We start from the raw sequence: 26,705 nt of genomic DNA on the forward strand, positions 1-26,705 counted from the left end.
TTATCCCACACCGCCACGAGTGAGCGCCTTTGAGCTTGGGATAATCCTTGAGGTTTCTCTTGGGCTGATGTATATGGCTGTACTATCCTGCAGACTGCGGCGGGGAGGTGGCTTGACTTTTCGCGTGGTTGCTGCGCGGACTATTTTGTTGGCTGTGGCGGGAGGTGGCTTGACTTTCCGTGCGTTTGCTTCGGGGGGTTCAACTATCCTGTAGACAGCGGCGGGAGGTGGCTCGTCTTCCCTCGTGGTTGCTGCGGGGCGAGGAGTGTTGGTAGCTGCGGGGAGAGGTCTGGGTGACAGAGAACCTTTACTGTCGTCGGCTGAGGCGTTCTCATGTTCGGTCTCCTCACTATCACCGTCGTCTTCGTCCCCCTCGTCGTTCTCTTCTTCTTCTTCTTCCTCCTCGTCTTCGTCTTCTTCTTCTGTCGCTGCTTCCTCCTCTTCCTCCTTTTGTGGTTGGCGGGTGCATCGGACATCGTCATCTTCATCTTGCGCCTCTCTACGGTGGTCTCTGGGGACGGGACGGCGTGTGGGCCTCATCTTGGAGCGAGTTGGGGCGGAAAAGACGCTCAGAGGTATGGAGATCACAGGGAGCCCATTGTGCTGCAGGAGGATCGGTATGAGCTCTGGTAGGCGGCGAAGATTTGACCCTGCAATGGCTTTTGCTGCGTATATGCACGCGCAAATTTTTGCTGGGACGTCCTCCTCCTCTCCAGCTTTGCGTGATGACGGCGGCTTTTCCATCGGTAGGCGGGTAGGGGGTTTGCTCCAAGCCACATCACTGGCGTCGAGTCCTTTGTCGCTTTGACGGAGATTAAGAATGACACGGTCCCCTTCTCTTGGTGGATTCTCCTTAAGGGACCTTGTGAGGCCTGTGGCGTGAACGAAGACATCCTTCCCAGACTGTTGGAGCGTGATGAATCCGTACCCGGCCTTAATATTGTACCATTTTAAAAGACCATGTTGGTGGTCTGGTCTTGCCATGGTGAGCCGGTGGTCGGTGTGTTGCACCAAGTTTATTATTAAGTAAAGGGGTTACATTAGAAGGGGTAGAGTGTACCGAGACTGGTACACTGGAAGAAAAAGCGAGAAAATATAAAAATACAGTAGGAGAGAAAAAAGTTGCCGGGCGTTCTGGCCTGCTGCTGTAAGGTAATGAATGTCACAGGGCAGTACGATGGGGGCAAGGGTGGAAACCGGAGTTCCCGGAGAAAAACCACCCATACTGCTGTGAGAGAGTGAGAAGGGGGAGGGTTGCATTATACCTTATTACATACAATATTTACAGAGTCAACAAGAAAGACATACATTATTTACACAGTTTACAAGAAAGGCTAGAAGTATATACATATGACTAATTACACCTTCCCACAGCAGCAGAGATGCCTTCTGGGTGGAAACCGGAGCTCCCGGAGGAAAATCACCCGTGCTGCTGTGGATGTGCTACAGGTAAAAAGAAAGATAGCTATATATACACTGAAATGTTCCTTATTGTCATTGTTTTGTCACTTTTTAAGTGTGGAGTCACAGATAGTGGCGCACAGGAATGTCTTGCTCGGTAGTAGTCGTAATATGTGAACCATGCAGCCAGCAGGCCGACACGGTATGGTCGTAGTCGAGTCGATGGCGAAGACGTGGTTCGTAGGGCGGCCATGGGTGACGTCGGCACGATGTCCGTCCTGGCACGATCCCTCATCTGTGCGTCCCTGGAGCTCAGCCCCACTGCCGGGAGTTTTGCAAGCATCCCGGGGGTCAGGTACCCCTTGCTGGAACGTAGGCTAATGTTCCAACAACTCAGGGCGTAGGGTGTGAGAGGGGAGCCACACCGAAGGAACCGGCACTGGGGCTGCCGTCGGTGCCATCTGGAGATGACATCAGTCGTGGCAGATCCCCAAGGTGCCTTGTCTTCGTTGATCCGCTGCACAGTCATCTTCCTGGTCCTCGTCTCTCGATAGGCTGCAGGCTCTCTCTTCGTCAACATCAGCAGTTCGCGTTTCGTAGGTCGTTTGGCGGGATAAACAAGGCGTGGTGAAGTTCCTGTAAGTTATGTAATATCTACGAGTATAACATAGTAATAGGAGGGAAGCGTCAAAGGATACAGGTGATGAAATTTTTATATGGGGGTGGACTTATATGAAAATCACTCCATTTTCTAATTTTGCGATTTATGCACATATCCGGTAAAATCATGTAAAAAAAAAAAAAATCCGTCTAGAATTGTCGGTGGGATCCTTCTGTCCCTCTCTCACTCTCTCTCTCCCTCTCTCTCTCTCTCTCTCTCTCTCTCTCTCTCTCTCTCTCTCTCTCACTAGAATCACCGGCACAACAACATAATACCGAAGAACAGATCAAACTAACGAAAACCGAGCTAAAGGATCTCTTCACGTCTTTCGCCGGAGCACTCGCCTCGATGATGGGACACGAGATCCAGGAAGACAAGCTCTCACAGCTTGCAGACAATAATTATAAGGAAAAAACTGAGGAAGACGCCCAAGACAGCCAAGAGTTCACCAGCACCAACCCCAGCACCAACCCCAGCACCAGCACCAGCCCCAACACCAGCACCCCAACAACCCACCCGGAAGCTTCCGGCAGGGACAACACCAGCAACAGCGGCGATAGAGAAAGAGAAGGCGGCCCTGGGGCTCTCAGTGAGACCGAAAGAACAACGGAAGACGAACAAAGACCAATTAGACTCCTACAATGGAACATACGAGGACTCTCAGGAAATAAACATATGCTAACAGCAGAAATGAGGAAACTAAATATTGACGTGGTACTCCTACAAGAAACTATGATAAGGAATGGGACTTTCAGGACACTCAGGGGATATACTGAGTACCACAATCCGGCAGAGGAAGGTGCTGCAAATGGTACATCCATACTCGTTAAAAATACAATTCCCAGCAAGAAAATAGAGAACCCAGTGGACTGTGGAGAAGGAGTGGAAGTGCTGGCAGTCTCCATCACCCTAAACGACACACAATTTCTTAAATACAACATATATAACAAGCCTGGCAACACCAACATCGACACAACAGAACTGCTTGCACTCTGTGCCACAGAAAATATTTTCATAGGAGGAGACTTCAACGCCCACCACATAACTCTTGGATATAAGAAAAACAATAGGATCGGCCACCATATCGCAGAAACTTTACACAACATCCCAGAAACCAAACTCCTCAATACACAAGATCCAACTCACATTGCAGGAGGAGTGCTGGACCTCTCCATCACAAACAACATGCTTTATACACAAGCAAGCTGGTCGCTGCACCCTCACCTAGCAAGCGATCACTTCGCAACTCTCACAACCATCAACATTCCCCAACTGAGACAGCCTCCCAGAGAAGCAAAATGGAACCTAAAAAGAGCAAACTGGCCTCTCTACAGAGAACGCATACATTACTACCTCAGCACACTGCCACAAGAAAATACACTCGCCGACAGAGAACACAGACTTACCAAAGCCATACACAAGGCGGCGAACGACACAATACCAAAGACCAAACCACCCATCAACAACTTCAAAGATCGCTGGTATTACAATAAAGACGTCAAAGAATATAACCACAAAATAAACCAAGCAAGGAAACTACACAGGAGACATAACACAGACACCACCAAAGAACTCCTCAGAGCTGCGATCCAAATTGCAAAGGACGAAACCAAAGACATACAAAAGGAAAAATGGTTGAACTGGTGTGGCTCCATAGGCCGCAATACGAAATTAGGTGACATATGGCGGGATGTAAAGTCTCTTCAAGACTTCCCATTCATCCATACCCTACATCAGAAGCCAACAGACTTATAAATACATATGTAGACAGAAACAGCAGCGCACAACTACCACAAGAAACATGTAACACACTCAACCAGCTTAACACAACAAGACAAACCACTATTGACAGAGCATGTAATACAGTAACCGGCACTGACACACCCTTCACTCTACACGAACTCACCAACTGCCTTAAGAAACAAGACACCGCAGCTGGAGCCGACAAGATAACCTACAGGATGATCAGCGAGGGAGGCCCAGCTGTGCATCACGAGCTTCTGGAAATCATTAACCAATCCTTCGAGGAAAGCAGACTCCCTCCAGCCTGGAAGACAGCAATTATAGCACCTATCCCCAAACCGAAAGAACCAGGAAAAACTAGACCTATCTCCCTACTCAGCTGCCTGGGCAAGACCATGGAAAGAATGGTCCTAAATAGACTGAAATGGATCTTGGAAGACCTACACAAAAACATCTATGCCTATACAGATAACAGGGGCACGAAAGACTGTCTTATGGAAATGATCCATTCCACCTACAACAAAAAAGCAATCATCACCTTTATGGATCTTGAAAAAGCCTTCGAAACAGCTAACGCCTCTGCAATTCTAGAATCTCTCACACGGAAAGGAGTGGAAGGAAAACTACTCAGTTGGACGGCTGACTTCCTGCACGAAAGACAAGCTAAAGTCAGATATCAGGGAGCTCAATCAGCAACAAAGAAATTTGAAAACGGCACCCCACAAGGCAGTATACTCAGCCCTTTTCTCTTTAACATACTTGTAGAGAACATAGCCTCCCTAAACATCGGCGGAACCAAGTTCTTGGTGTACGCAGATGACATTGCAATCATTTCTACCGGCAGCAGGTATGAAAGGAGGGCAAGGGAGGCCGCAACAGCAGTAGATAATACATGCAAGAAGCTTGGCCTCAAGATTAATACCAACAAAACTCAAGCAATGCATATCGGCACCAGAACCAAACTAGCACCAATCACCATCCGGAACGAGCCAGTAGACTGGACCTTGTGTCACACATACCTGGGGGTCTGTATTGACACAAGGCTCAGCTTCAACGCCTACACAAATTCACTAAAAGAAAGGATAAATGAAAGGATCAGAATAATAAGAGGGATAACAGGCACCGAAGGAGGAGCAACACTACAAGTCCTGAGACTGTACTACATCCAAGCAGTCAGGTCTGTAATTGAATATGGAGCACCCTGCCTAGCTCTTGCCTCCCCTGCCAACCTTAAAACCTTGGAGGTGCTGCAAAACAATGCCCTCCGGATAATAACAGGCGCACCAAAATGGACACAAGTATGCACTCTCCAGGCTGAAACAAAAATACCGCCAATCACGACGAGACTTTACTCAACAAATGCCAGTCACCTAGCTAAGTTCATTCGCCAAAAGAATCTTGAACCACTCAATAACATAAAACAAGCTCTCGCACAAGACAGACAGCTCTTCCACAAATCCACATGGGCAACAACCATAAGTGACACACTGAAACATATAGATGCCCAAAATTACATCACACAACTCCAACAAGACAAACGACACGAAGAATACAGGAAATCACCGCCCTGGAGTGTAGCCCAATTCAAGACAAGCGTGACCGCCCTACCACTTGCCAAAGGACACATGGATGAAACAACACTAAAAAGAGCAGCTCAAGAAGCTCTACAAACAGCCCCGGTAGTAAACTCTGACGTCTACTACACGGACGGCTCCGTGGACCCAAACACCAAGCGTACTGCGGCAGCCTATATCTCACAGAACGTTACAGCGTTCTTCAGGCTTCCTGATGGAGCCTCCACGCTACAAGCAGAACTCGTTGCAATCCAACAGGCTCTCCGCGATGGCGAACAAGGACAAAAAAACGTAGTCATTCATACTGACTCCTTAGGAGCATAAAAGACAATGTAAACCTTATAACACATATAATAGCCAAAATTCAAAACATCAGGAGACAGGACAGACACGTTCACATAAACTGGATTCCCAGCCACGCGGGACTGACAGGAAATGAGGCAGCAGACCTTGCAGCAAATAATGCCACTAAACTACCCAACGTTACCATACACATTCCTACCAGCTTAACCCAAATAAAGAGTGCCCTTAAACTCAGAAGCAAAGACCACCTGCAGCGTAATCTGCAAGTTAGCGCACACGAGGGATCTCAGAGTGCAAAGTGGTACACAGAAACATCGAAAAACAAGACGAACTTCCCCAGGAACCTAACAAGAAAAGATCAAGTCGCTCTGTCCCGACTGAAGCTGGGATACAAGTGTCTCTCAGAGATCAAAGGCAATGTCCCAGACATATGCTGCCTCTGTGAAACAGCAACCAACTCACCTCTCCAGCACTATCTAACTGAATGTAACACGACCGCTCACCTCATTGACAGAAACCTTGGCACTGCAGAACAAATAGTTCAAATGACCCCCCACGATAAGCTAATTACATTAGTACAACATTATCCTCCACCAAGATAAGATAGCTTTCCATTTCCCACTGGAGTGAAAGCCACACTCCAAAATAGATGTGGGCCACACCTAAGGGCCCATGCCACCAAAAGCAGGTGGCACTCTAAAAAAAAAAAAAAAAAAAAAAAAAACTCTGAAGAGGATGAGATCAGTCCACCGAACAAATGCCACGCCTACGAAAAAACCCACCGCGAGTCTTCACCCTCCACCTCAGACATGATGACTCATGAAGATGATGACGGCTTCCGCCTGCAAGGACGGGAGTATCGTCGAGCACGCAAAACTAAATTCGAAGAAAGCAAAGCAGGAGGCGAGACAGCAACACCCATGCAGGCCCAAGAAGATCAGGCTCAACCAAAAGACGAGCCCAGGAACACCGCAGCTCAGGGAATCCCCAAACTCATCATACCACCGACAGCCGGCTTTGCCTCCCCCTTAGATGTTGCAGAGGCTCTGGAAGCACACCTGGGGACCAAGAAAATATCACTGAAATCCCTCCACACAGGGCAAGTCATGGTAACCCCAGCCTCCATGGAAATTTACACTCAGCTGAGAGACATGAAAGAAATTCATGGGAAGGAGATAGAGCTGCGCCCAGCAGAAGGGAGGACGTCACACGGCGTCTTACTGCGCTACCCCCTCCTCATGCCTCTCTCACCGATCTTGAAACACCCTCAGATTCTCACTGCGAAAAGATGCACCATGAAAAATGGAGAGCTGACAAAGCAAATAGCCATCACGGTGGATGGACCTCTACCAGGCTTCTTGGAGCTGGGCAGCTGGGGGACTTTTTATACGAGACATGTGTTTACATAGTGTGACACATCCTTTTTCATTCCTGGCCAAAAAAAAGAAAAAAATTGAAAAGCCTTCTTGTACCTTTTTTTGGATGCCTAGATGACCTGACAATCCATCATGAGCTAGTTCTATAATGGCTGGTCTTACAGACAAGGGGATGATAATTTGATGTATTTCTGACCAGGTGTCTAGTTGTTTCAGTTCAGGAGGTCTGTAGGCACGCATCAGGACTCCTTCCTAATAATAAAAACAAGGCAATTTAGACATATCCTTTGTCTCACTGGCCACATGTCTGATCTTAGCCAAAGTGAGATCCTGTTCCTGAGCATTAATCAAATTCTCCTTTGAAATGATGTTATTATACAAGTTGTCAGTAGAGGCAATCATTGGTGGAGGAGGTGATGAAAAGGCAGGGGACTTGGACTGGAGACCTGGTGACTGCATACACTGGGAAGAAGTGAGGGGATGTTTCGTCCAGGGTCTTAGTGGGACTTTCTGTTAAGGGAGAATCAAGAACAATTAAGTTTGGAACAGCCAAGTTACCCGCAAGATCATTACTCAGTACAAGATGTACCCCCGGTACTGGCAGTTCACCAGGTTTAATGGCTACCTCAACCTCTCCTGAAATGAACGGGCACTGTAAGCTAATATTAGCCAAAGGATAGGAGAGCTGTGATTCGAGACCTGTAAGGATCACCTTCTCCCCAGTGAAAACCTGTTTGATGTTAGGGATGACATCTTCCCTTAAGATGGATTGGGCAGCACCTGTATCACGCAGAACCTTGATATTTATTGCCTTGTCTTTACCATCAGTCAGGGACACTTTACCTTGATACATGTATGAGTCATAAAGTTCTAGAGGAGAGTTGACAGGGTTAGCTAGGGCCACTGGTTTATTGTTCTCAAATATGTTAGGTCTAGGGGACACAAAAGAAAATTGACGTTGAGAACCCTTGCAATTTGGGTGTCTACATTTCTGGATCGTGTGACCTGGCTTCTTACAGTATGTACACCAGGGGGAATTATATGCATTTGGCGAGAATCCGGTTGGCTTACCACCCGCGCCCCCAAAACCTTCCCCAAAGGAGGACCTAACATTAGATAGTGAACCACGACCTCTACTACCCAGGGATCACATCAACAAAGCAAACGCATCAGCCACTTTAGCGGCAGACATAAGATCACTCTCTCCCCGTTCTTCCACATGCCTCAGAATATTAAAAGGTAACTTGTTCTTCCATTCTTCAACATAGGTGTGAGACTCTGGTTTCACATACTTTCGAAACTGCTGTCTGTATCCATCAGAAGTGATAGAGTAGGCGTCTAGAATGTTACCTTTGATCTCTTCATATTCTACCTCATCACTAAGGCCGTTGTATACCCTATAAGCTTAGGGACAAGGAGAGACACCCACTGATCCTTGGGCTATTTATTCCTATTAGCAATGCTTTCAAAAGCGCGAAATGACCCGTCAACATCAGATTCATCAAAAGGGGGAACTAGCGGAGCAGCTGTAGCAGGATTAAAGCTTGCTAACTGTTTCTTTATATATATTTCTTCCCCTCTAAACTTAGCGTCATTTCGTAGGGCTAACTCCTGAATTTTTGACTCTTTATCCTGCCTTTTAATTTGTAACTGAAATTATCTCTCTTCCTTTTCTGCCTGTAGTTGCATTTGTCTTTCAAGTAATTCTCTCTCTTTATCTTCATCTTCTTTTACTGCCTGTAGTTGCATTTCTTTCGCTTTTTTTTCTGCCTGTAGTTACATTTGTTTTCATGCATCCGGTATTCTAGTTTAAGCTTCTCAATTTCCCATTGACTTATCCTACTCTTATCCTGTTCTTCCTGGGGACTGTGTATTATAGTCCTCGTAGAGGCTGACATGGGAGTTAACTCTTCTATGACATTTCCTAGCAACTGACCTTCTTGCACTAGATGTTCAACAACTACATTCTTAATGACCTCTTTAGTCATCTGAGACGTGATGGGAACATCAAAATGTTTAGCGATGGTCTTCCATTGGTCCTTCTTTATATTAGCATCTTTAAGTTGTTCCAGAGAAGGGTCGGCACAAAATCTTCAACGTTAAACTGAGCGGAAGCCATATTAAATAGATGTTAAACCACAACATAAAAAAAAAATGATAAGCGAATTACTTAAGTGAGGAACTTGGCAGAGTGATAATAAAGGCAACCTTGAAATTACCTAGATTATACTTAAGTAAACACTTATGAGTACAATCACTAATGAGGGGTAAACTAGAGAGTTACGGCATTAAGAGGGATCCGGATTACTCTAGTTACGAGACTTGAGAGTGAGGAGCGAATTGTACTGAGACTTGTTATTGATAAGGAGGCGGATTAGTTTGAGAGACTAGTTAAAATGGCCGATTCTAACTAGCGAGACAAATGATCCGCGAAGTGAGGGATTGAGGGTTCGCATGAACATATGATGATCCCAACACTTGGATAACACTTATTACACACCTGCCTATGTGCAAAAAATAGAGATAAGTGCTATCGGTGAACACGCCTTTCTACCTGGTTTCCTGCTCTACCACTGCTATGCGATACCAATGAAAGTCACGAAGCACGTTTAACCCAAAAGGAGCCACTTGATCGCACAAAGGTAAATTTAAACCACACGCAGAGTAAGTCACAGAAAAAAAAAAAACACATCAGAGTCACAACACCACAGAAACACAAGCAGAAAAAAAAGTCACTGGAAAAATGGAACACTGAACATGGGTTATAATGGTCCTGTCACGGTCGCCAATTGTTACGTTCACCGGTTAAACTGGTAAGATTGGCATCGGAGAGCCGGTGAACAATAACAATAAAAAAAAAAAAACAATGCAGGTTCAACTGGTGAGGAAATGCAAAAGGGGGTCACTTTAAAAAGCTATTTTAATAACCCATATTGAAATTGACACATATATAACAAGAAACATGAAACACATATATATAACATGAAACACAGGAAAATGACATACACATATACATATAACACAGTAATAAATACAACAATAAAGAACCCAACTTAATACCTAACAATAATCCTAATCCTATATAGAGGCAATGTGGAAAACACGGACGAGGGGAAGTGATACTTATGCGGTGTCGCAGTGGTGAAATGCTTGGTGATGGTTGATCCCACGGTAGACCCAAGAGGCGTTGTGTTCACTGGTTGAGGCTTGGATCTCAACTTTCAATCTAGAAAGCCAAGAGCTGGCTCAACACTTTCGGTTAAGTCGAAAGGGACCGCGTGAATCCAACTTCGGGACAGTAGCGGGTCTTCATGAAACGGTGACGTGGAGGGTTCACGAGACGGTGGCGTGGAAGGTTCACGAGATGGTGACGTGGAAGGGGAGGCGGAGAGGTGGCGAACGAGTTAACAAGCGGAGGAGGTGATGGTAGTAATGCATGTTACGGGCGGGCCGTAACACAGTTCCTGTAGTCATGTCCTTTTGTGGCAAATTTAGAGCATATTATGTCTGTCTCCTTGCATTGATTTGTTCGATGGGTGAACTGGTAACAATTATAGCATTGAGTGACGGGCGATATTCTTCAATATTGTTGTTGTATGATGGAATGATCTGTGAGATAAGCTTGATGCCAGTGTCTTTGTGTGTTTTGCTTGTTGTGGTGATTGTAACCTAATTTTCATCATGTGTACTTTTGGAATGGTGTGTATGACGTCAATCTTTATGTTATTTTTCCTTCTATCTCTGTACGCAGGTCTTCGTTGGTCATTTTCAAGAGGTAGTCGTCTACACGTCGGGCAAGTAAGGTCCTAGCAGATATTTGCTCCTGAGACTCTACGAGCTCGAAGCCGATGTGTTTTAGTTTTGGGTAGCCTCAGGTGTGGTGTGCATGTCGCGGTCTACATCGCTAGCTACGCCAACGATGATATAGGGGCCAAATCTAAAGCATTTTGTGTGGGGAACTTGAGTCCGTGAGAAGTTGACATTGCCTAGGTCAGGGGAAGGCTGGCAGTCACGATCCTTAGTGTCCGGTCAGGGGCGTACACATGTCATTCTATCTCACACAAATGGTATAAATGACACACATAACAAAAACAACATGGAATTGACAGGGTTCTGTAAGAAAAGTATGTTAAGTTGTACTCACTCCACGGTTTGCGGCGAAGCTGGGCTGCTTCTAAACGTAATCCGCTGTAAGGGGAAAATAAATCACAGGAAAAAAAAATCATACAAAAAAAGGAGACGGGGTGAATACGCAGGTCCTTAGGCTTGAGTAGTCCTTGGAAGCGAAGGGGCCGAGAAGCTGGACTGGAGAGCGGCTCGGAGATGTCCTTGCAGCGCAGAAGTTCAGAGAGAACTAACGCTCGCATTTTTTATTTATTGTTGATTGTGGGCATAAAATACCCACACGGGCTATGGTGGCCCGTTCTGCTGTGGTTTTCCTCTTCTTAGCGGCGCTGGTGCCGCTTCTTCTGGGTATGCTGGCTGTGTTTATTGTTGTCAGTCTTGAAGTCTGCTATCATGTCGGCAATGATCTTCTCGTAGTCTGGGGAGCAATCCTTGGTCGGTGGTGCCTCGTCTCTGCTGTTTGTGTCCCACTGCCACAGGCTCATGCCCTTGGTGGTTGTAGCAGCGTCAGGGGTGGTCTTTTGTATATCCTTTTTATTTTGGCCTTCGTTAAGAGAAGGGGATTTAGTGGCGTGGTGAGGCGGGTCTGTGGTGTGGCTGCGTAGGCTTGTGTCGCTGCCTACTACGTCCACGACCTCATTTTCTTCCTCTTCCTCCTCCATGCCCGTTCCCTCCTCCACATGATCTTCGTGGCGAGGTTCTTCTTTGGGCGGCTGGCGTTTTCCCTGTGTCTTCTTGGGGTGATGGCGAGTGGTGGTGAAGGCTTCCTCAGGGATGCTTATGGCAGGAAGCCCGTTGTGCTTCAGCAGAAGCGGAATCAAGGTCTGCAGGCGGCGGGTGTTGTTGCCTGCAAGAGCTTGTGCCGTGCAGATGCAAGTCTTCATCTTCAGCTCCGCTTCTGCTGCTTTCCAAGCCCTGGGAGACGATTTAGGGCGTGAAAGGGGGCGTTCTTGGTTGCCTTCCCTGGCGACCTCTCTGGCCTCTGGACCCTTATTCCCCTTGAGGCTGGTGAAGGTGGCGTGGTCTCCTTCTCGGGGTAAGGCTTTCCTGAAGGATCTCTTCAGTCCAGAGTAGTGTACGAAGTAGTCTTTGTTGGCTACGGATTCACGGATGAAGCCGTAGCCAGACTTCTTATTGTACCACTTAAAGGTACCCTGGTGCTGCTGCGCTGCCATCGTGGAGGTGTTCTCACTCTCGCTTGCCTGAGAGGAATCTCGTGTGTCCCTCGCATTTTTGCCTCGCGGTAATATATATGGAACTGGTGCCTTCCCGGTTGTAGTAGGGTAACAATATTTCCTGTTTTTCCCACTTGATCCAACATCGCTGGGTCATACGAACACGGTCTCCGTCTCGTCGTTGACCCTCGGACCACGCATCCGAGACGTAAATCCGAGAGGCAAGCAAGAAAACGGCGTAAAACCAAATAATATCGAGTCGGAGGAGGTGCCAGATTTTCCAGCCAGCGGCATGCATGCAGCGAGCAACAAGCCAACCAGCCAGCCAGCCACAGAGGGAGGCAGACTGAGTCTGTGTCAGAATAATAATAATAATAATAATAATAATAAGAAGAAGAAGAAGAATGAGAAGACAGACAGACAGACAGAGAGAGAGAGAGAGAGAGAGAGAGAGAGAGAGAGAGAGAGAGAGAGAGAGAGAGAGAGAGAGAGAGAGAGAGAGAGAGATATGTGGGGGGGGTTGCGATTAATCCAATAGGGAAATTATATAAACCAAGAAACACCTAGAAATGACTTGATTCACAGGGTATACGGAGTATAGTAGGGCAAGCCAAGAGGAATTTAAAGGGGCCTAAAAACTCACATCAAGTGCCAACGACCATACCACGTTGAACACACCGCTTATCGTCCGATCAGCGAAGTTAAGCAACGTTGGGTCCGGTTAGTACTTGGATGGGTGACCGCCTGGGAACACTAGATGTTGTTGTTATTCCATTTATTTATTATTTAATTATTATTATTATTATTATTATTATTATTATTATAATAATAATAATAATAATAATAATAATAATAGAAGAAGAAGAAGAAGAAGTTTGATTTGTCTATTCTTATATTGTTTTACCTGCTTATTTTATTCTTTATTAATTTATCCATTTATTCTTGTACTACCTCGTGCCTGGATTACCAGACAAAACTGTGTATTCTAAACACACATGAATAGGAGAGGACTTGAACTGACAATTTTTTCTCTCTCTCTCTCTCTGTCTCTCTCTTTCTCTCTCTCTCTCTCTCTCTCTCTCTCTCTCTCTCTCTCTCTCTCTCTCTCTCTCTCTCTCTCTCCATGTTAGAAACAGCTATGATTAACGTGTAACATCTTAGACAACGTTTCCTCCGAGCGTTGTCACATCCTTCTGGGTGACCGAGTGAGGTCACAGGTCAAAGTGACCGTGTTAATCCATGGTGTGTGTGGGGAGCAAGGTTCTCATTGACACATAGGCTCTAATCCCTTAATTTGCCCAGCAACGCCGCAGGCCGGGAAATTCCCAAAAATGGCAACGTCTAAGTGATCTTCAGACTATAATAATCTGATTAACAATTTGTCTTGGCGATGTTGCAGTGGGTATTTGGTGAATGAAATGATCGATTGCTATCTTTACATCATCCATCCATCCTAATTTGACCTTAGAATCTAAAATGGTTGCTTTGCTGATGTCAGGTATGTTTGAGAAATCATATTCTTTGTATGTAAAATATAAAGGGATCACATCAACAAAGCAAACGCATCAGCCACTTTAGCGGCAGACATAAGATCACTCTCTCCCGTTCTTCCACATGCCTCAGAATATTAAAAGGTAACTTGTTCTTCCATTCTTCAACATAGGTGTGAGACTCTGGTTTCACATACTTTCGAAACTGCTGTCTGTATCCATCAGAAGTGATAGAGTAGGCGTCTAGAATGTTACCTTTGATCTCTTCATATTCTACCTCATCACTAAGGCCGTTGTATACCCTATAAGCTTAGGGACAAGGAGAGACACCCACTGATCCTTGGGCCATTTATTCCTATTAGCAATGCTTTCAAAAGCGCGAAATGACCCGTCAACATCAGATTCATCAAAAGGGGGAACTAGCGGAGCAGCTGTAGCAGGATTAAAGCTTGCTAACTGTTTCTTTATATATATTTCTTCCCCTCTAAACTTAGCGTCATTTCGTAGGGCTAACTCCTGAATTTTTGACTCTTTATCCTGCCTTTTAATTTGTAACTGAAATTATCTCTCTTTCTTTTCTGCCTGTAGTTGCATTTGTCTTTCAAGTAATTTTCTCTCTTTATCTTCATCTTCTTTTACTGCCTGTAGTTGCATTTCTTTCGCTTTTTTTTCTGCCTGTAGTTACATTTGTTTTTCATGCATCCGGTATTCTAGTTTAAGCTTCTCAATTTCCCATTGACTTATCCTACTCTTATCCTGTTCTTCCTGGGGACTGTGTATTATAGTCCTCGTAGAGGCTGACATGGGAGTTAACTCTTCTATGACATTTCCTAGCAACTGACCTTCTTGCACTAGATGTTCAACAACTACATTCTTAATGACCTCTTTAGTCATCTGAGACGTGATGGGAACATCAAAATGTTTAGCGATGGTCTTCCATTGGTCCTTCTTTATATTAGCATCTTTAAGTTGTTCCAGAGAAGGGTCGGCACAAAATCTTCAACGTTAAACTGAGCGGAAGCCATATTAAATAGATGTTAAACCACAACATAAAAAAAAAAAAAATTGATAAGCGAATTACTTAAGTGAGGAACTTGGCAGAGTGATAATAAAGGCAACCTTGAAATTACCTAGATTATACTTAAGTAAACACTTATGAGTACAATCACTAATGAGGGTAAACTAGAGAGTTACGTCATTAAGAGGGATCCGGATTACTCTAGTTACGAGACTTGAGAGTGAGGAGCGAATTGTACTGAGACTTGTTATTCATTAGGAGGCGGATTAGTTTGAGAGACTAGTTAAAATGGCCGATTCTAACTAGCGAGACAAATGATCCGCGAAGTGAGGGGATTGAGGGTTCGCATGAACATATGATGATCCCAACACTTGGATAACACTTATTACACACCTGCCTATGTGCAAAAAATAGAGATAAGTGCTATCGGTGAACACGCCTTTCTACCTGGTTTCCTGCTCTACCACTGCTATGCGATACCAATGAAAGTCACGAAGCACGTTTAACCCAAAAGGAGCCACCTGATCGCACAAAGGTAAATTTAAACCACACGCAGAGTAAGTCACAGAAAAAAAAAAAAAAACACATCAGAGTCACAACACCACAGAAACACAAGCAGAAAAAAAAAAAGTCACTGGAAAAATGGAACACTCAACATGGGTTATAATGGTCCTGTCACGGTCGCCAATTGTTACGTTCACCGGTTAAACTGGTAAGATTGGCATCGGAGAGCCGGTGAACAATAACAATAAAAAAAAAAAACAATGCAGGTTCAACTGGTGAGGAAATGCAAAAGGGGGTCACTTTAAAAAGCTATTTTAATAACCCATATTGAAATTGACACATATATAACAAGAAACATGAAACACATATATATAACATGAAACGCAGGAAAATGACATACACATATACATATAACACAGTAATAAATACAACAATAAAGAACCCAACTTAATACCTAACAATAATCCTAATCCTATATAGAGGCAATGTGGAAAACACGGACGAGGGGAAGTGATACTTATGCGGTGTCGCAGTGGTGAAATGCTGGGTGATGGTTGATCCCACGGTAGACCCAAGAGGCGTTGTGTTCACTGGTTGAGGCTTGGATCTCAACTTTCAATCTAGAAAGCCAAGAGCTGGCTCAACACTTTCGGTTAAGTCGAAAGGGGCCGCGTGAATCCAACTTCGGGACAGTAGCGGGTCTTCATGAAACGGTGACGTGGAGGGTTCACGAGACGGTGGCGTGGAAGGTTCACGAGATGGTGACGTGGAAGGGAGGCGGAGAGGTGGCGAACGAGTTAACAAGCGGAGGAGGTGATGGTAGTAATGCATGTTACGGGCGGGCCGTAACACAGTTCCTGTAGTCATGTCCTTTTGTGGCAAATTTAGAGCATATTATGTCTGTCTCCTTGCATTGATTTGTTCGATGGGTGAACTGGTAACAATTATAGCATTGAGTGACGGGGCGATATTCTTCAATATTGTTGTTGTATGATGGAATGATCTGTGAGATAAGCTTGATGCCAGTGTCTTTTGTGTGTTTTGCTTGTTGTGGTGATTGTAACCTAATTTTCATCATGTGTACTTTTGGAATGGTGTGTATGACGTCAATCTTTATGTTATTTTTTCCTTCTATCTCTGTACGCAGGTCTTCGTTGGTCATTTTCAAGAGGTAGTCGTCTACACGTCGGGCAAGTAAGGTTCTAGCAGATATTTGCTCCTGAGACTCTACGAGCTCGAAGCCGATGTGTTTTAGTTTTTGGGTAGCCTCAGGTGTGGTGTGCATGTCGCGGTCTACATCGCTAGCTACGCCAACGATGATATAGGGGCCAAATCTAAAGCATTTTGTGTGGGGAACTTGAGTCCGTGAGAAGTTGACATTGCCTAGGTCAGGGGGAAGGCTGGCAGTCACGATCCTTAGTGTCCGGTCAGGGGGGCGTACACATGTCATTCTATCTCACACAAATGGTATAAATGACACACATAACAAAAACAACATGGAATTGACAGGGTTCTGTAAGAAAAGTATGTTAAGTTGTACTCACTCCACGGTTTGCGGCGGTGCTGGGCTGCTTCTAAACGTAACCCGCTGTAAGGGGAAAATAAATCACAGGAAAAAAAAAAAATCATACAAAAAAAGGAGACGGGGTGAATACGCAGATCCTTAGGCTTGAGTAGTCCTTGGAAGCGAAGGGGCCGAGAAGCTGGACTGGAGAGCGGCTCGGAGATGTCCTTGCAGCGCAGAGGTTCAGAGAGAACTAACGCTCGCATTTTTTATTTATTGTTGATTGTGGGCATAAAATACCCACACGGGCTATGGTGGCCCGTTCTGCTGTGGTTTTCCTCTTCTTAGCGGCGCTGGTGCCGCTTCTTCTGGGTATGCTGGCTGTGTTTATTGTTGTCAGTCTTGAAGTCTGCTATCATGTCGGCAATGATCTTCTCGTAGTCTGGGGAGCAATCCTTGGTCGATGGTGCCTCGTCTCTGCTGTTTGTGTCCCACTGCCACAGGCTCATGCCCTTGGTGGTTGTAGCAGCGTCAGGGGTGGTCTTTTCTATATCCTTTTTATTTTGGCCTTCGTTAGGAGAAGGGGATTTAGTGGCGTGGTGAGGCGGGTCTGTGGTGTGGCTGCGTAGGCTTGTGTCGCTGCCTACTACGTCCACGACCTCATTTTCTTCCTCTTCCTCCTCCATGCCCGTTCCCTCCTCCACATGATCTTCGTGGCGAGGTTCTTCTTTGGGCGGCTGGCGTTTTCCCTGTGTCTTCTTGGGGTGATGGCGAGTGGTGGTGAAGGCTTCCTCAGGGATGCTTATGGCAGGAAGCCCGTTGTGCTTCAGTAGAAGCGGAATCAAGGTCTGCAGGCGGCGGGTGTTGTTGCCTGCAAGAGCTTGTGCCGTGCAGATGCAAGTCTTCATCTTCAGCTCCGCTTCTGCTGCTTTCCAAGCCCTGGGAGACGATTTAGGGCGTGAAAGGGGGCGTTCTTGGTTGCCTTCCCTGGCGACCTCTCTGGCCTCTGGACCCTTATTCCCCTTGAGGCTGGTGAAGGTGGCGTGGTCTCCTTCTCGGGGTAAGGCTTTCCTGAAGGATCTCTTCAGTCCAGAGTAGTGTACGAAGTAGTCTTTGTTGGCTACGGATTCATGGATGAAGCCGTAGCCAGACTTTATTGTACCACTTAAAGGTACCCTGGTGCTGCTGCTGCCATCGTGGAGGTGTTCTCACTCTCGCTTGCCTGAGAGGAATCTCGTGTGTCCCTCGCATTTTTGCCTCGCGGTAATATATATGGAACTGGTGTCTTCCCGGTTGTAGTAGGGTAACAATATTTCCTGTTTTTCCCACTTGATCCAACATCGCTGGGTCATACGAACACGGTCTCCGTCTCGTCGTTGACCCTCGGACCACGCATCCGAGACGTACAACCGAGAGGCAAGCAAGAAAACGGCGTAAAACCAAATAATATCGAGTCGGAGGAGGTGCCAGATTTTCCAGCCAGCGGCATGCATGCAGCGAGCAACAAGCCAACCAGCCAGCCAGCCACAGAGGGAGGCAGACTGAGTCTGTGTCAGAATAATAATAATAATAATAATAATAATAATAATAATAATAAGAAGAAGAAAGAATAATGAGAGAAGAGAGAGAGACAGACAGACAGACAGACAGACAGACAGAGAGAGAGAGAGAGAGAGAGAGAGAGAGAGAGAGAGAGAGAGATTAATCCAATAGGGAAACGATATTAAACCAAGAAACACCTAGAAAGGACTTGATTCACAGGGTATACGGAGTATAGTAGGGCAAGCCAGGAAGAATTTAAAGGGGCCTAAAATCTCACATCGAGTGCCAACGACCACACCACGTTGAACACACCGCTTCTCGTCCGATCAGCGAAGTTAAGCAACGTTGGGTCCGGTTAGTACTTGGATGGGTGACCGCTTGGGAACACCAGATGTTGGCATTTTTTATTTATCTATTTATTTATTTATTATTTATTATTATTATTATTATTATTATTATTTTATAATAATAATAATAATAATAATAATAATAATAATAATAAGAAGAAGAAGAAGAAGGTTTGATTTGTCTATTCTTATATTGTTTTACCTGCTTATTTTATTCTTTGTTAATTCATCCATTTATTCTTGTACTACCTCGTGCCTGGATTACCAGACAAAACTGTGTATTCTAAACACACATGAATAGGAGAGGACTCGAACTGACAATTTTTTCTCTCTCTCTATAGAAACAGCTATGATTAACGTGTAACATCTTATATGGTTGCGTGTCTTGGTTTAATTGATAGACATTTTAAGACCTATAGAGAAATTGCATCGAACCGGTAGCCTAGCTTGGTGCCGGGGGAAGGGGATAATAATGACCACTTGCACGGACGTGTGCTGTGCTCTGTCGAGCTTGGATATGAACCATTGAAGTCTAAAATAAATAAATAAATAAAAAAAAAATAAAAAAAAAAAATTCACTGCAGCGGCTGTGGGAGGAGGAAAGACGCAAGCCGTCAGACTAACCGTGACACACGACACGCTAATAAATACGCACACTATAGTCTGACCATTTTTATGAAGATCACTTAGGCGTTGGCGTTTTTGGGGATTTTCCTGCCTGCGGCGCTGTCACACGTGTACCAATACGCGCCCCAAGTCAGGTACTTAATACTTTTTAACTGAATGGTGTTGTAGTACATATACATTGTGATGCTCTAAAGAGGCAAGTTAGAGGAATTTGTGTTTATTTTTAAATACATTTTGCATTGGTTTTGCAAACGCAACAACAATGCTTGACAACGTTTCCTCCGAGCGTTGTCACATCCTTCTGGGTGACCGAGTGAGGTCACAGGTCAAAGTGACCGTGTTAATCCATGGTGTGTGGGGAGCAAGGTTTTCATTGACACATAGGCTCTAATCCCTTAATTTGCCCAGCAACGCCGCAGGCCGGGAAATTCCCAAAAATGGCAACGTCTAAGTGATCTTCAGACTATAATAATCTGATTAACAATTTGTCTTGGCGATGTTGCAGTGGGTATTTGGTGAATGAAATGATCGATTGCTATCTTTACATCATCCATCCATCCTAATTTGACCTTAGAATCTAAAATGGTTGCTTTGCTGATGTCAGGTATATTTGAGAAATCATATTCTTTGTATGTAAATATATATATATATATATATATATATATATATATATATATATATATATATATATATATATATATATATATATATATATATATATATATATATATATATATGGATCGTAGTTGCTAAAGTTTTTTTGTGGATATATGTGTCTGTGTATATATTACGATTTTTATGCTATTTGTTGGTGGCCCTTGCATTTGAAATAATTATATTGTGAAATTGTCAACTTTTTTTTTTTTTCGGTAGGGGCTAATGTATGCAATGTTTATGCTAATTTATTCTAATTTATGGAAATTTTATGCAAATTTATGCAAATTAGCCAAATCAAATTGGATATTGATATTGGGGGGAGACGCGCGCGAAAATCACTCTATTTTCTAATTTCAGTCTGCCAGCATCCCTCGCTCTGAGAGGACACTCCACTGTCTCCTGCTAACGCTCTATCGCGGACAGCACATTCTCCAGCAATATTTATTGCTTCAGGCGCTCTGTACGAGCCCACGGACAAATAGACAACCAACCATACACAACATACACACCCACACACACATCTGGCACGAATTGGCCGCTAACCACGGCAATCGCACTCCCTACGGACTCGGTTTGGAATTTACCCCCCTTGTCTGCCGCTGAGTGGTCTGATTGGTCGCGGGTTGGTGGCCGAGGGTTTGGCCAGGCTTTCTCTCTTGTCTTCCTTGTTTTTCACATATTTTAAGCCTCTGGGTGATGGGGCTGGTCGACCTAAAAAGCGTCCAGAACTCCTGAAGCAGAGGCAGCCTGCGATGCGCCAAGGAAGCCAGTGAGCGTGCTGGTCCAGCCTTGGTTGCGGGGCCAGGTTCAGGCAACACCTCAGCTTTTGAAGAGGGCCTTATCATAACCTCTTAGGTCACAGTTTTTACGCAGGGCGGGGCTGTCACGACCGTTTTTAGAAGTGGGGCAGCCACAGCAACCGTCAAGACTGCAAGGCAGGGCTCTAGTTTGTTTTTCTCTAAGGGGCTCCTCAAGCCCCTTAGCCCGGACACCATGGTGAGGAACAAGGCATCAGAGACGACCAAGAAAGCTGCTCGTACCGTGAACTTCGTCCCTCGCCAAGTAAGATGCATGAGCTTAGACAGAAACAAGAGGACTCGTCCAGAGGAAGACTTCGACGCCGCTCCTTTAACCAAGACCAGGGTGATAGAACCTCTAGCATATCTACAGACACCACCAGTACCCAAAGAAGACCCGCCCTCTCAGGCAACGCTACCCGCAGACTCTCCGCCGATGCCAGCACCACCCTCAGAGGCCACAGACAACAAAGAGGACGACTTCACCTTGGTGGAGAACAACAGGAAGAAAAAGGACAAGCCACTGCAATCTCAGGCAAACTCTTCTACCAACTATTTGCCGCGCCAGACGCCCGGCTACGCATAGGAGTATCCTTGGCCCCGAAGCCCGTCTCCACTCCTCGTCAAGCCATCAAAATCATGCCATCAGACGACTTCAGGAATCCCTACGAAGTAGTGACGCTCCTTCAGAGGGACTCCACCCTTGCCTTCAAAGCCAGACCAGGGAGGGACAACACCTTCCTGATTTATCCAGAAAACGACCAGACACTGAACACCATCCGCTCAACATCGACCTTGGAAGGGAGGACGGTAAATCTCGCGATCCTGGAACCCCGCATGAAAACAACGAAAGGTGTTCTGATGGGCTTCCCCCTGGGGCTCCCAGTGAGCATCATCTCCCAGCAACCGAAGGTAGTCACTGCCACCCGCTGCACCTACAGGGATCAGGAAACGAGGCAAGTGATCATAGAGTGCGACGGTCCCCTCCCCGGACACCTGGATCTACAGATATGGGGAACTTTTTACATACGCCCCTACACCCCGGAACCTCTCAGGTGCTACCAGTGCCAGGCTTTCGGCCACGGTCGGAGCCAGTGCAAGAACAGTCCTCGCTGCGGCATCTGCGGCAGCGATCACGACACGAACCAATGTCTCCAGCGCTTCAAGGCAAAGGAAACCGTGACGAACAAGTGCCCAAACTGCGGAGGGAGTCACCACGCTTGGAACAAAGCCTGCCCAGAAAGGCGCCGCAAGATTCAAGAGGGAATCAACACCCAGATAGACTGGGTTCAGAAACATTGTCAGGCTCCTCCAGGAACCTTTGTCTGGGGTACTCAGAAGAACGCCGACCTGCGTGCTCCTCCGCAACAATTGAATGCAGCAGACTTCCCGGTCCTGCAAACCAGCAACCACCAAGCCTCTCTTCCAGCACCACGAGCTCCCGCTCCCGCATCTCCATCAGCCCGGCCTCCACCGTCACAAGAACCGACAATCACTCTCACCACGACATCTCTGAAAAGCCTCCTCACCGACTTCGCCATGTCCCTGTCCCAAATCCTGAAACAAGACATAGATCAAGACAAACTCGTCGCGGCCGTGACCAGCGCAGTCAGAAACCACACCACAGTGCCACAAGCAGATCCCCAGACTACCACACCCTCCACCAAGCCAAAGAAGCACACAGCATCACCAGAAACGACAACCTGCGCCCACTCGCCCGCCAAGAAAAATGTCCATCACAACAACAACCATCACACCAACGCCAGCGCCAACCTGACCCTCTCCAGCACCGACAATCCAGCAACCAGCAGCACCATCAAGCCCTCCACAACCAGCAACAAAGACCAGGACTCAGGAATGGCAATGGATGTGTCAACCGACAACAGCAAGATGCCATCGAGCCACGACAACCCCAGCTACCAGACACAGGAAACCACCACACTCCCCTCGAGCAACACGGTTCCCGTCCGCTGCGCATCTTGCAATGGAACATCCAAGGTGCCAAATTGAAGCTTCACCTCCTCCAGGAAGCAGCCAAAACAGACCTGGTTGATGTTTTCCTTCTACAGGAAACACTTACCACAGAAGACCGTCAGCTTCGTCTCAGGAGATACAACACCTACAGCATCCCCCGAATACCAGGACGCTCACAGGGATGTGCCATTCTCGTGAAAGACACAATTCACTGCAGTCCCGTTGAGGACCCAGCGTCCTGCGGAGAAGGAGTCGAGGTCTTGGCTGTCTCCCTCACCCTACAGGAATCATCATTGCAGATCTACAACGTCTACAAATCACCAGACAAGCAACTGAACCTCGAGGAAGTCTTGGAACAGGCATCCATCACACCAACCTACATCGGCGGTGATTTCAACGCACACCACCCCATACTAGGATCCAGACTAAACACCAACAGGGATGGTCGCCACATCGCTGTCACATTGAGCGAGACCCCAGGTGTTGAGCTCCTCAACAACAGCACGGCCACACACATGAGGGGAGGAGTACTCGATCTCTCTTTCATCTCTTCCACAATCCGGCAAGTCTGCTCATGGGGCTTTCATCCCACCCTGGCAAGTGATCATTTTGCCATCTTGTGTGACATAGGACTCGACAAGCTTCCGCCACCGCCGCTGCCTCCAATCAGATGGAACACCAAAAAAGCAGACTGGCTGCTTTTCGCCTCGCATCTCAGCAACAACCCCAGTCTTCGGATCCAGCCACCCTCAGACATCAACCAACACGAGGAGGCTGTCACAGCTGCCTTCCGTGCTGCCGCAAAGGAGCCATCCCTACAACCAAAAGACCCTCGAAAACCTTCAAGGATTACTGGTTTCGAGACGAAAGAGTCAAGGAAATGAATGCCAGACTCAATGCCACTCGGAAACTATTCAGACGTAACCCCACATCAGAGAACAGGAACCTTCTTGCCTCCGTTGTCAGCCATGCCTTGGAGGTCAAAGCCGAAGTAAGGGATGAAAAATGGATGGAGTGGTGCCAATCCCTTGATTCTCACTCGTCCTTGGGGACAATGTGGAAAAAGCTGCGCTCTATTCGCAATCAGGGTCCACCTCCACCGCCTTCCCACCCTGATCCGCAGGCCGAGGCAGAGCGCCTTGCTGAAAAGTTCGCCAGCCGCACCAAGTCCACCAATCTTCCTGCTGAAACAAGAGAAAAGCTACAGAACCTCCACCCCAGGCGACTACTCACCATCAACGCAGCCTGCACAGAAGACGCTCCCACAGACACACCATTCACACGACAAGAGCTCCAGAATGCTCTCAAGACAGGAGGAGACACATCCCCGGGTGCGGACGGAATTACTCATTCCATGGTCCGCCACGCAGGTTCCGATGGTCACCGGGCATTGCTGACACTCTTCAATGCCTCACTCCAGGAAGGGAAGCTTCCCTCTACCTGGAAAGAAGCTACCATCATCCCCATCCCGAAACCAAAGGAAGCTGGCGCCTACCGCCCCATCTCCCTTCTGTCCTGTGTGTCCAAGACCATGGAAAGGATGGTCCTGCACCGCCTACAGTGGACCACAGGGCCACTCCATCCTGCAGTTCATGCCTACACCAAAGGCACGGGCACCGCAGAATGTCTTGCGACTCTCCTGGCCGCGACTGGACAGGGGAAAAGCACGGCTGTCTTTCTCGACCTTGAGAAGGCATTTGAACTGGCAGACGAGTCCGTTATCCTTGCTCTCCTAGCGGCAAAGGGTGTTAAGGGCCACCTACTGCGCTGGATCCAAGACTATCTCTCCGACAGAAAAGCCTCAGTCCGTTTTCAAGGCAAAACGTCCACCCTGCACCTTCATGAACACGGGACTCCACAGGGAAGCGTGATAAGCCCTTACCTTTTCAACACTCTTGTGGAGGCTCTTTTACACCTCCCCTACCCAGAGACTGCAAGATAATTACCTATGCTGACGACATCACCCTCATCTGCACCGGTCCCAATCATCGTTCACAGAGCCAGCGCTGCCTTACTCTTCTCGATGTCAAGTGTCGTGAGCTTGGTCTCAAGCTCAACTTAAACAAATCAAAGGCCATGGCATTCGGAGGAGCAATCCCTGATGCCCCTCTTACCACTGGAATCGCGCAGGTGGGTTGGGTCGAGAGCCACCAATACCTCGGCGTGTGGATAGACAGGCACCTCACCCTCCGAAAACAGGTGGAAACACTCAAAGACAGGATGCTCTCCAGAACCAACATCCTGAAGGCCATCGCCAGTAACGCCTGTGGAGCCAGCTTCCGGGTGAAGCGCTCGTTTTTTACACACGCCATAAGGTCGTTGGTGGACTACTCTGCCCCCTGTCTCACTGCAGCTTCCCAGCCCTCATTGAAACACTCGATAAGGCACAGAATCAGGCTCTCAGGGTCATTCTGTCTGCCCCACGCTGGACCAAAGTTCTCAATCTGCGGATGGAAGCCCAGCTGGTGGCAATCAAGCACCGAATCCCCCAGCTTTCTGCCACCCTCATCGGCAAAATGGCTGCTTCTGCACGTCCCTACATCGCTCCAGGAAAGGTCTTCTCCACTCTCGGACAAGACCCTCACCTCTTCCGTCACACATGGGCCAGGGGCTCAGCAGCAGCTGTGACATCATGTGGAGTTGCAGACACCATCAGAGATAAAGGGCAAGACAGCCCCCACCCGGACTATACACCAGCGCCTCCATGGAGTCCCCCTTTAACCATCTCAAGTGACTGGCTTTCCTTACCGAAGTCGTCCCTTCACCCTGCTGCCCTTAAGGCGGAGGCTCTCGGCCACCTAACACCTCTAACACACACACACGACACCATCATATACACGGATGGCTCTGTAGATCAGGCCTCGGGAGCTGCGGGAGCGGCCCTCGTCACCGAAGGCACTACACTCCAGTGGCGTCTCTCTAGTGGCGCCTCCTCGACCCAAGCGGAACTCGCAGCCATCAAAGGAGCCCTCCAACACCTACACACCACCACGGCACACAGCGCCCTTATCGCCACGGACTCCATGGCTGCCCTGCAAGCACTCCGTAACCCGTGGCCACAAGACAACGTGCGGCTGCTCACGAGCATCCATCACCTCGCCACGACCCTGTGTGGGAGGGCAAGGAGGATCACTCTCACATGGATTCCGGGCCATGCGGGTATACGTGGGAATGATCTTGCTGATGCTGCAGCTAAAGCCGCCACCACCATCGCAGACCCGGAAATCACTATCTCACCCAGCATGGCACAAGTCAAACGCACAATCAGAGCCAACACATTACGTCTCCATAAAACACTCACGAAGAAGAAGCCGCCCGGGGCTCACCCTCTGCAATCTGGTACGCCAGAGCCACTGATTATAAACCAACAGCACTTCCACCACACACATCCTAAAGTCAGGGCTGATGTTCACAGACTTCGCCTTGGCTACCCTTGCCTATCAGCCCTGCAAGGACAGGTTCCACTCGCCTGCCAACACTGCGAAGCCCGAACATCACACCCACTTCTCCACTACCTGCTTGAATGCCCTGCCACTCTATGTCTCAGAACACCAAGTCACCAATACCCGGACATTGAAGATGATGATGCGGAGGAAGCTGCAGCACTCCTTGTTGCAGCAACACCGGCAAACATTCTGGCCAATGTGGTCGCAGATGCTCCACCACCTTAAGGCGCCTTGTCGTTTGGGTAGCCTGCTGTTTTGTTACGTTTATTAAAAAAAAAAAAAAAAAAAAAAAAAAAAAAGCTTGTGAGTCTTGTCCATCGGACAAGTCTCTAACTCCTCTATTCACTTGCCATTTACACTCTAGAGGGCTCTACATAGCCCTGCTGGAATACCAGCAAAAATAAAACAACAACAACTCGGCAGCGATGCGCTCGAAAATGT

The 26,705-nt window shown here is 47.1% G+C and overlaps 3 protein-coding genes and 2 non-coding genes across 5 annotated transcripts; 3 read left to right on the forward strand and 2 right to left on the reverse strand.

The window, feature by feature from the left end:
* On the reverse strand, positions 1-984 carry LOC123511122. Its single transcript, XM_045266744.1, has 2 exons — positions 468-984; positions 1-275 (listed from the first exon to the last, which is right to left on the reverse strand). Exons 1-2 carry the CDS (start codon positions 982-984, stop codon positions 1-3), a joined length of 792 nt encoding a protein of 263 aa, XP_045122679.1.
* Positions 985-11,503: 10,519 nt separating this feature from the next.
* Positions 11,504-12,358, reverse strand: LOC123511123. Its single transcript, XM_045266745.1, has one exon. It carries the CDS (start codon positions 12,356-12,358, stop codon positions 11,504-11,506), a length of 855 nt encoding a protein of 284 aa, XP_045122680.1.
* Positions 12,359-13,008: 650 nt separating this feature from the next.
* Positions 13,009-13,127, forward strand: LOC123511704. The gene has a single exon (XR_006676928.1). It is a non-coding gene; the product is annotated as a 5S ribosomal RNA (ribosomal RNA).
* Positions 13,128-18,700: 5,573 nt separating this feature from the next.
* Positions 18,701-18,816, forward strand: LOC123511715. The gene has a single exon (XR_006676939.1). It is a non-coding gene; the product is annotated as a 5S ribosomal RNA (ribosomal RNA).
* A 4,882-nt stretch (positions 18,817-23,698) lies between these two features.
* Positions 23,699-26,489, forward strand: LOC123511124. Its single transcript, XM_045266746.1, has 3 exons — positions 23,699-24,642; positions 24,747-25,112; positions 25,172-26,489. The coding sequence occupies exons 1-3, from the start codon at positions 23,699-23,701 to the stop codon at positions 26,487-26,489; spliced, it is 2,628 nt and encodes an 875-aa protein (XP_045122681.1).
* Positions 26,490-26,705: the final 216 nt, after the last annotated feature.

Source organism: Portunus trituberculatus, chromosome 31, assembly GCF_017591435.1.
Source record: "Portunus trituberculatus isolate SZX2019 chromosome 31, ASM1759143v1, whole genome shotgun sequence".
In the NCBI taxonomy this organism is placed as follows: Eukaryota; Metazoa; Arthropoda; class Malacostraca; order Decapoda; family Portunidae; genus Portunus; species Portunus trituberculatus.

Excerpts from the sequence above, each read along its gene's own strand:
- LOC123511124 (XM_045266746.1), top strand. The coding sequence starts at position 23,699 with ATGAATGCCAGACTCAATGCCACTCGGAAACTATTCAGACGTAACCCC. Across the intron at positions 24,643-24,746 it reads GTCCGTTTTCAAGGCAAAAC|AGACTGCAAGATAATTACCT; the intron begins GTCCACCCTGCA and ends TCCCCTACCCAG. Across the intron at positions 25,113-25,171 it reads AGCTTCCGGGTGAAGCGCTC|CTTCCCAGCCCTCATTGAAA; the intron begins GTTTTTTACACA and ends GTCTCACTGCAG.
- LOC123511123 (XM_045266745.1), bottom strand. The coding sequence starts at position 12,358 with ATGGCAGCGCAGCAGCACCAGGGTACCTTTAAGTGGTACAATAAGAAG.
- LOC123511122 (XM_045266744.1), bottom strand. The coding sequence starts at position 984 with ATGGCAAGACCAGACCACCAACATGGTCTTTTAAAATGGTACAATATT. Across the intron at positions 276-467 it reads TGAAGATGACGATGTCCGAT|CTACCAACACTCCTCGCCCC; the intron begins GCACCCGCCAAC and ends CTCTCCCCGCAG.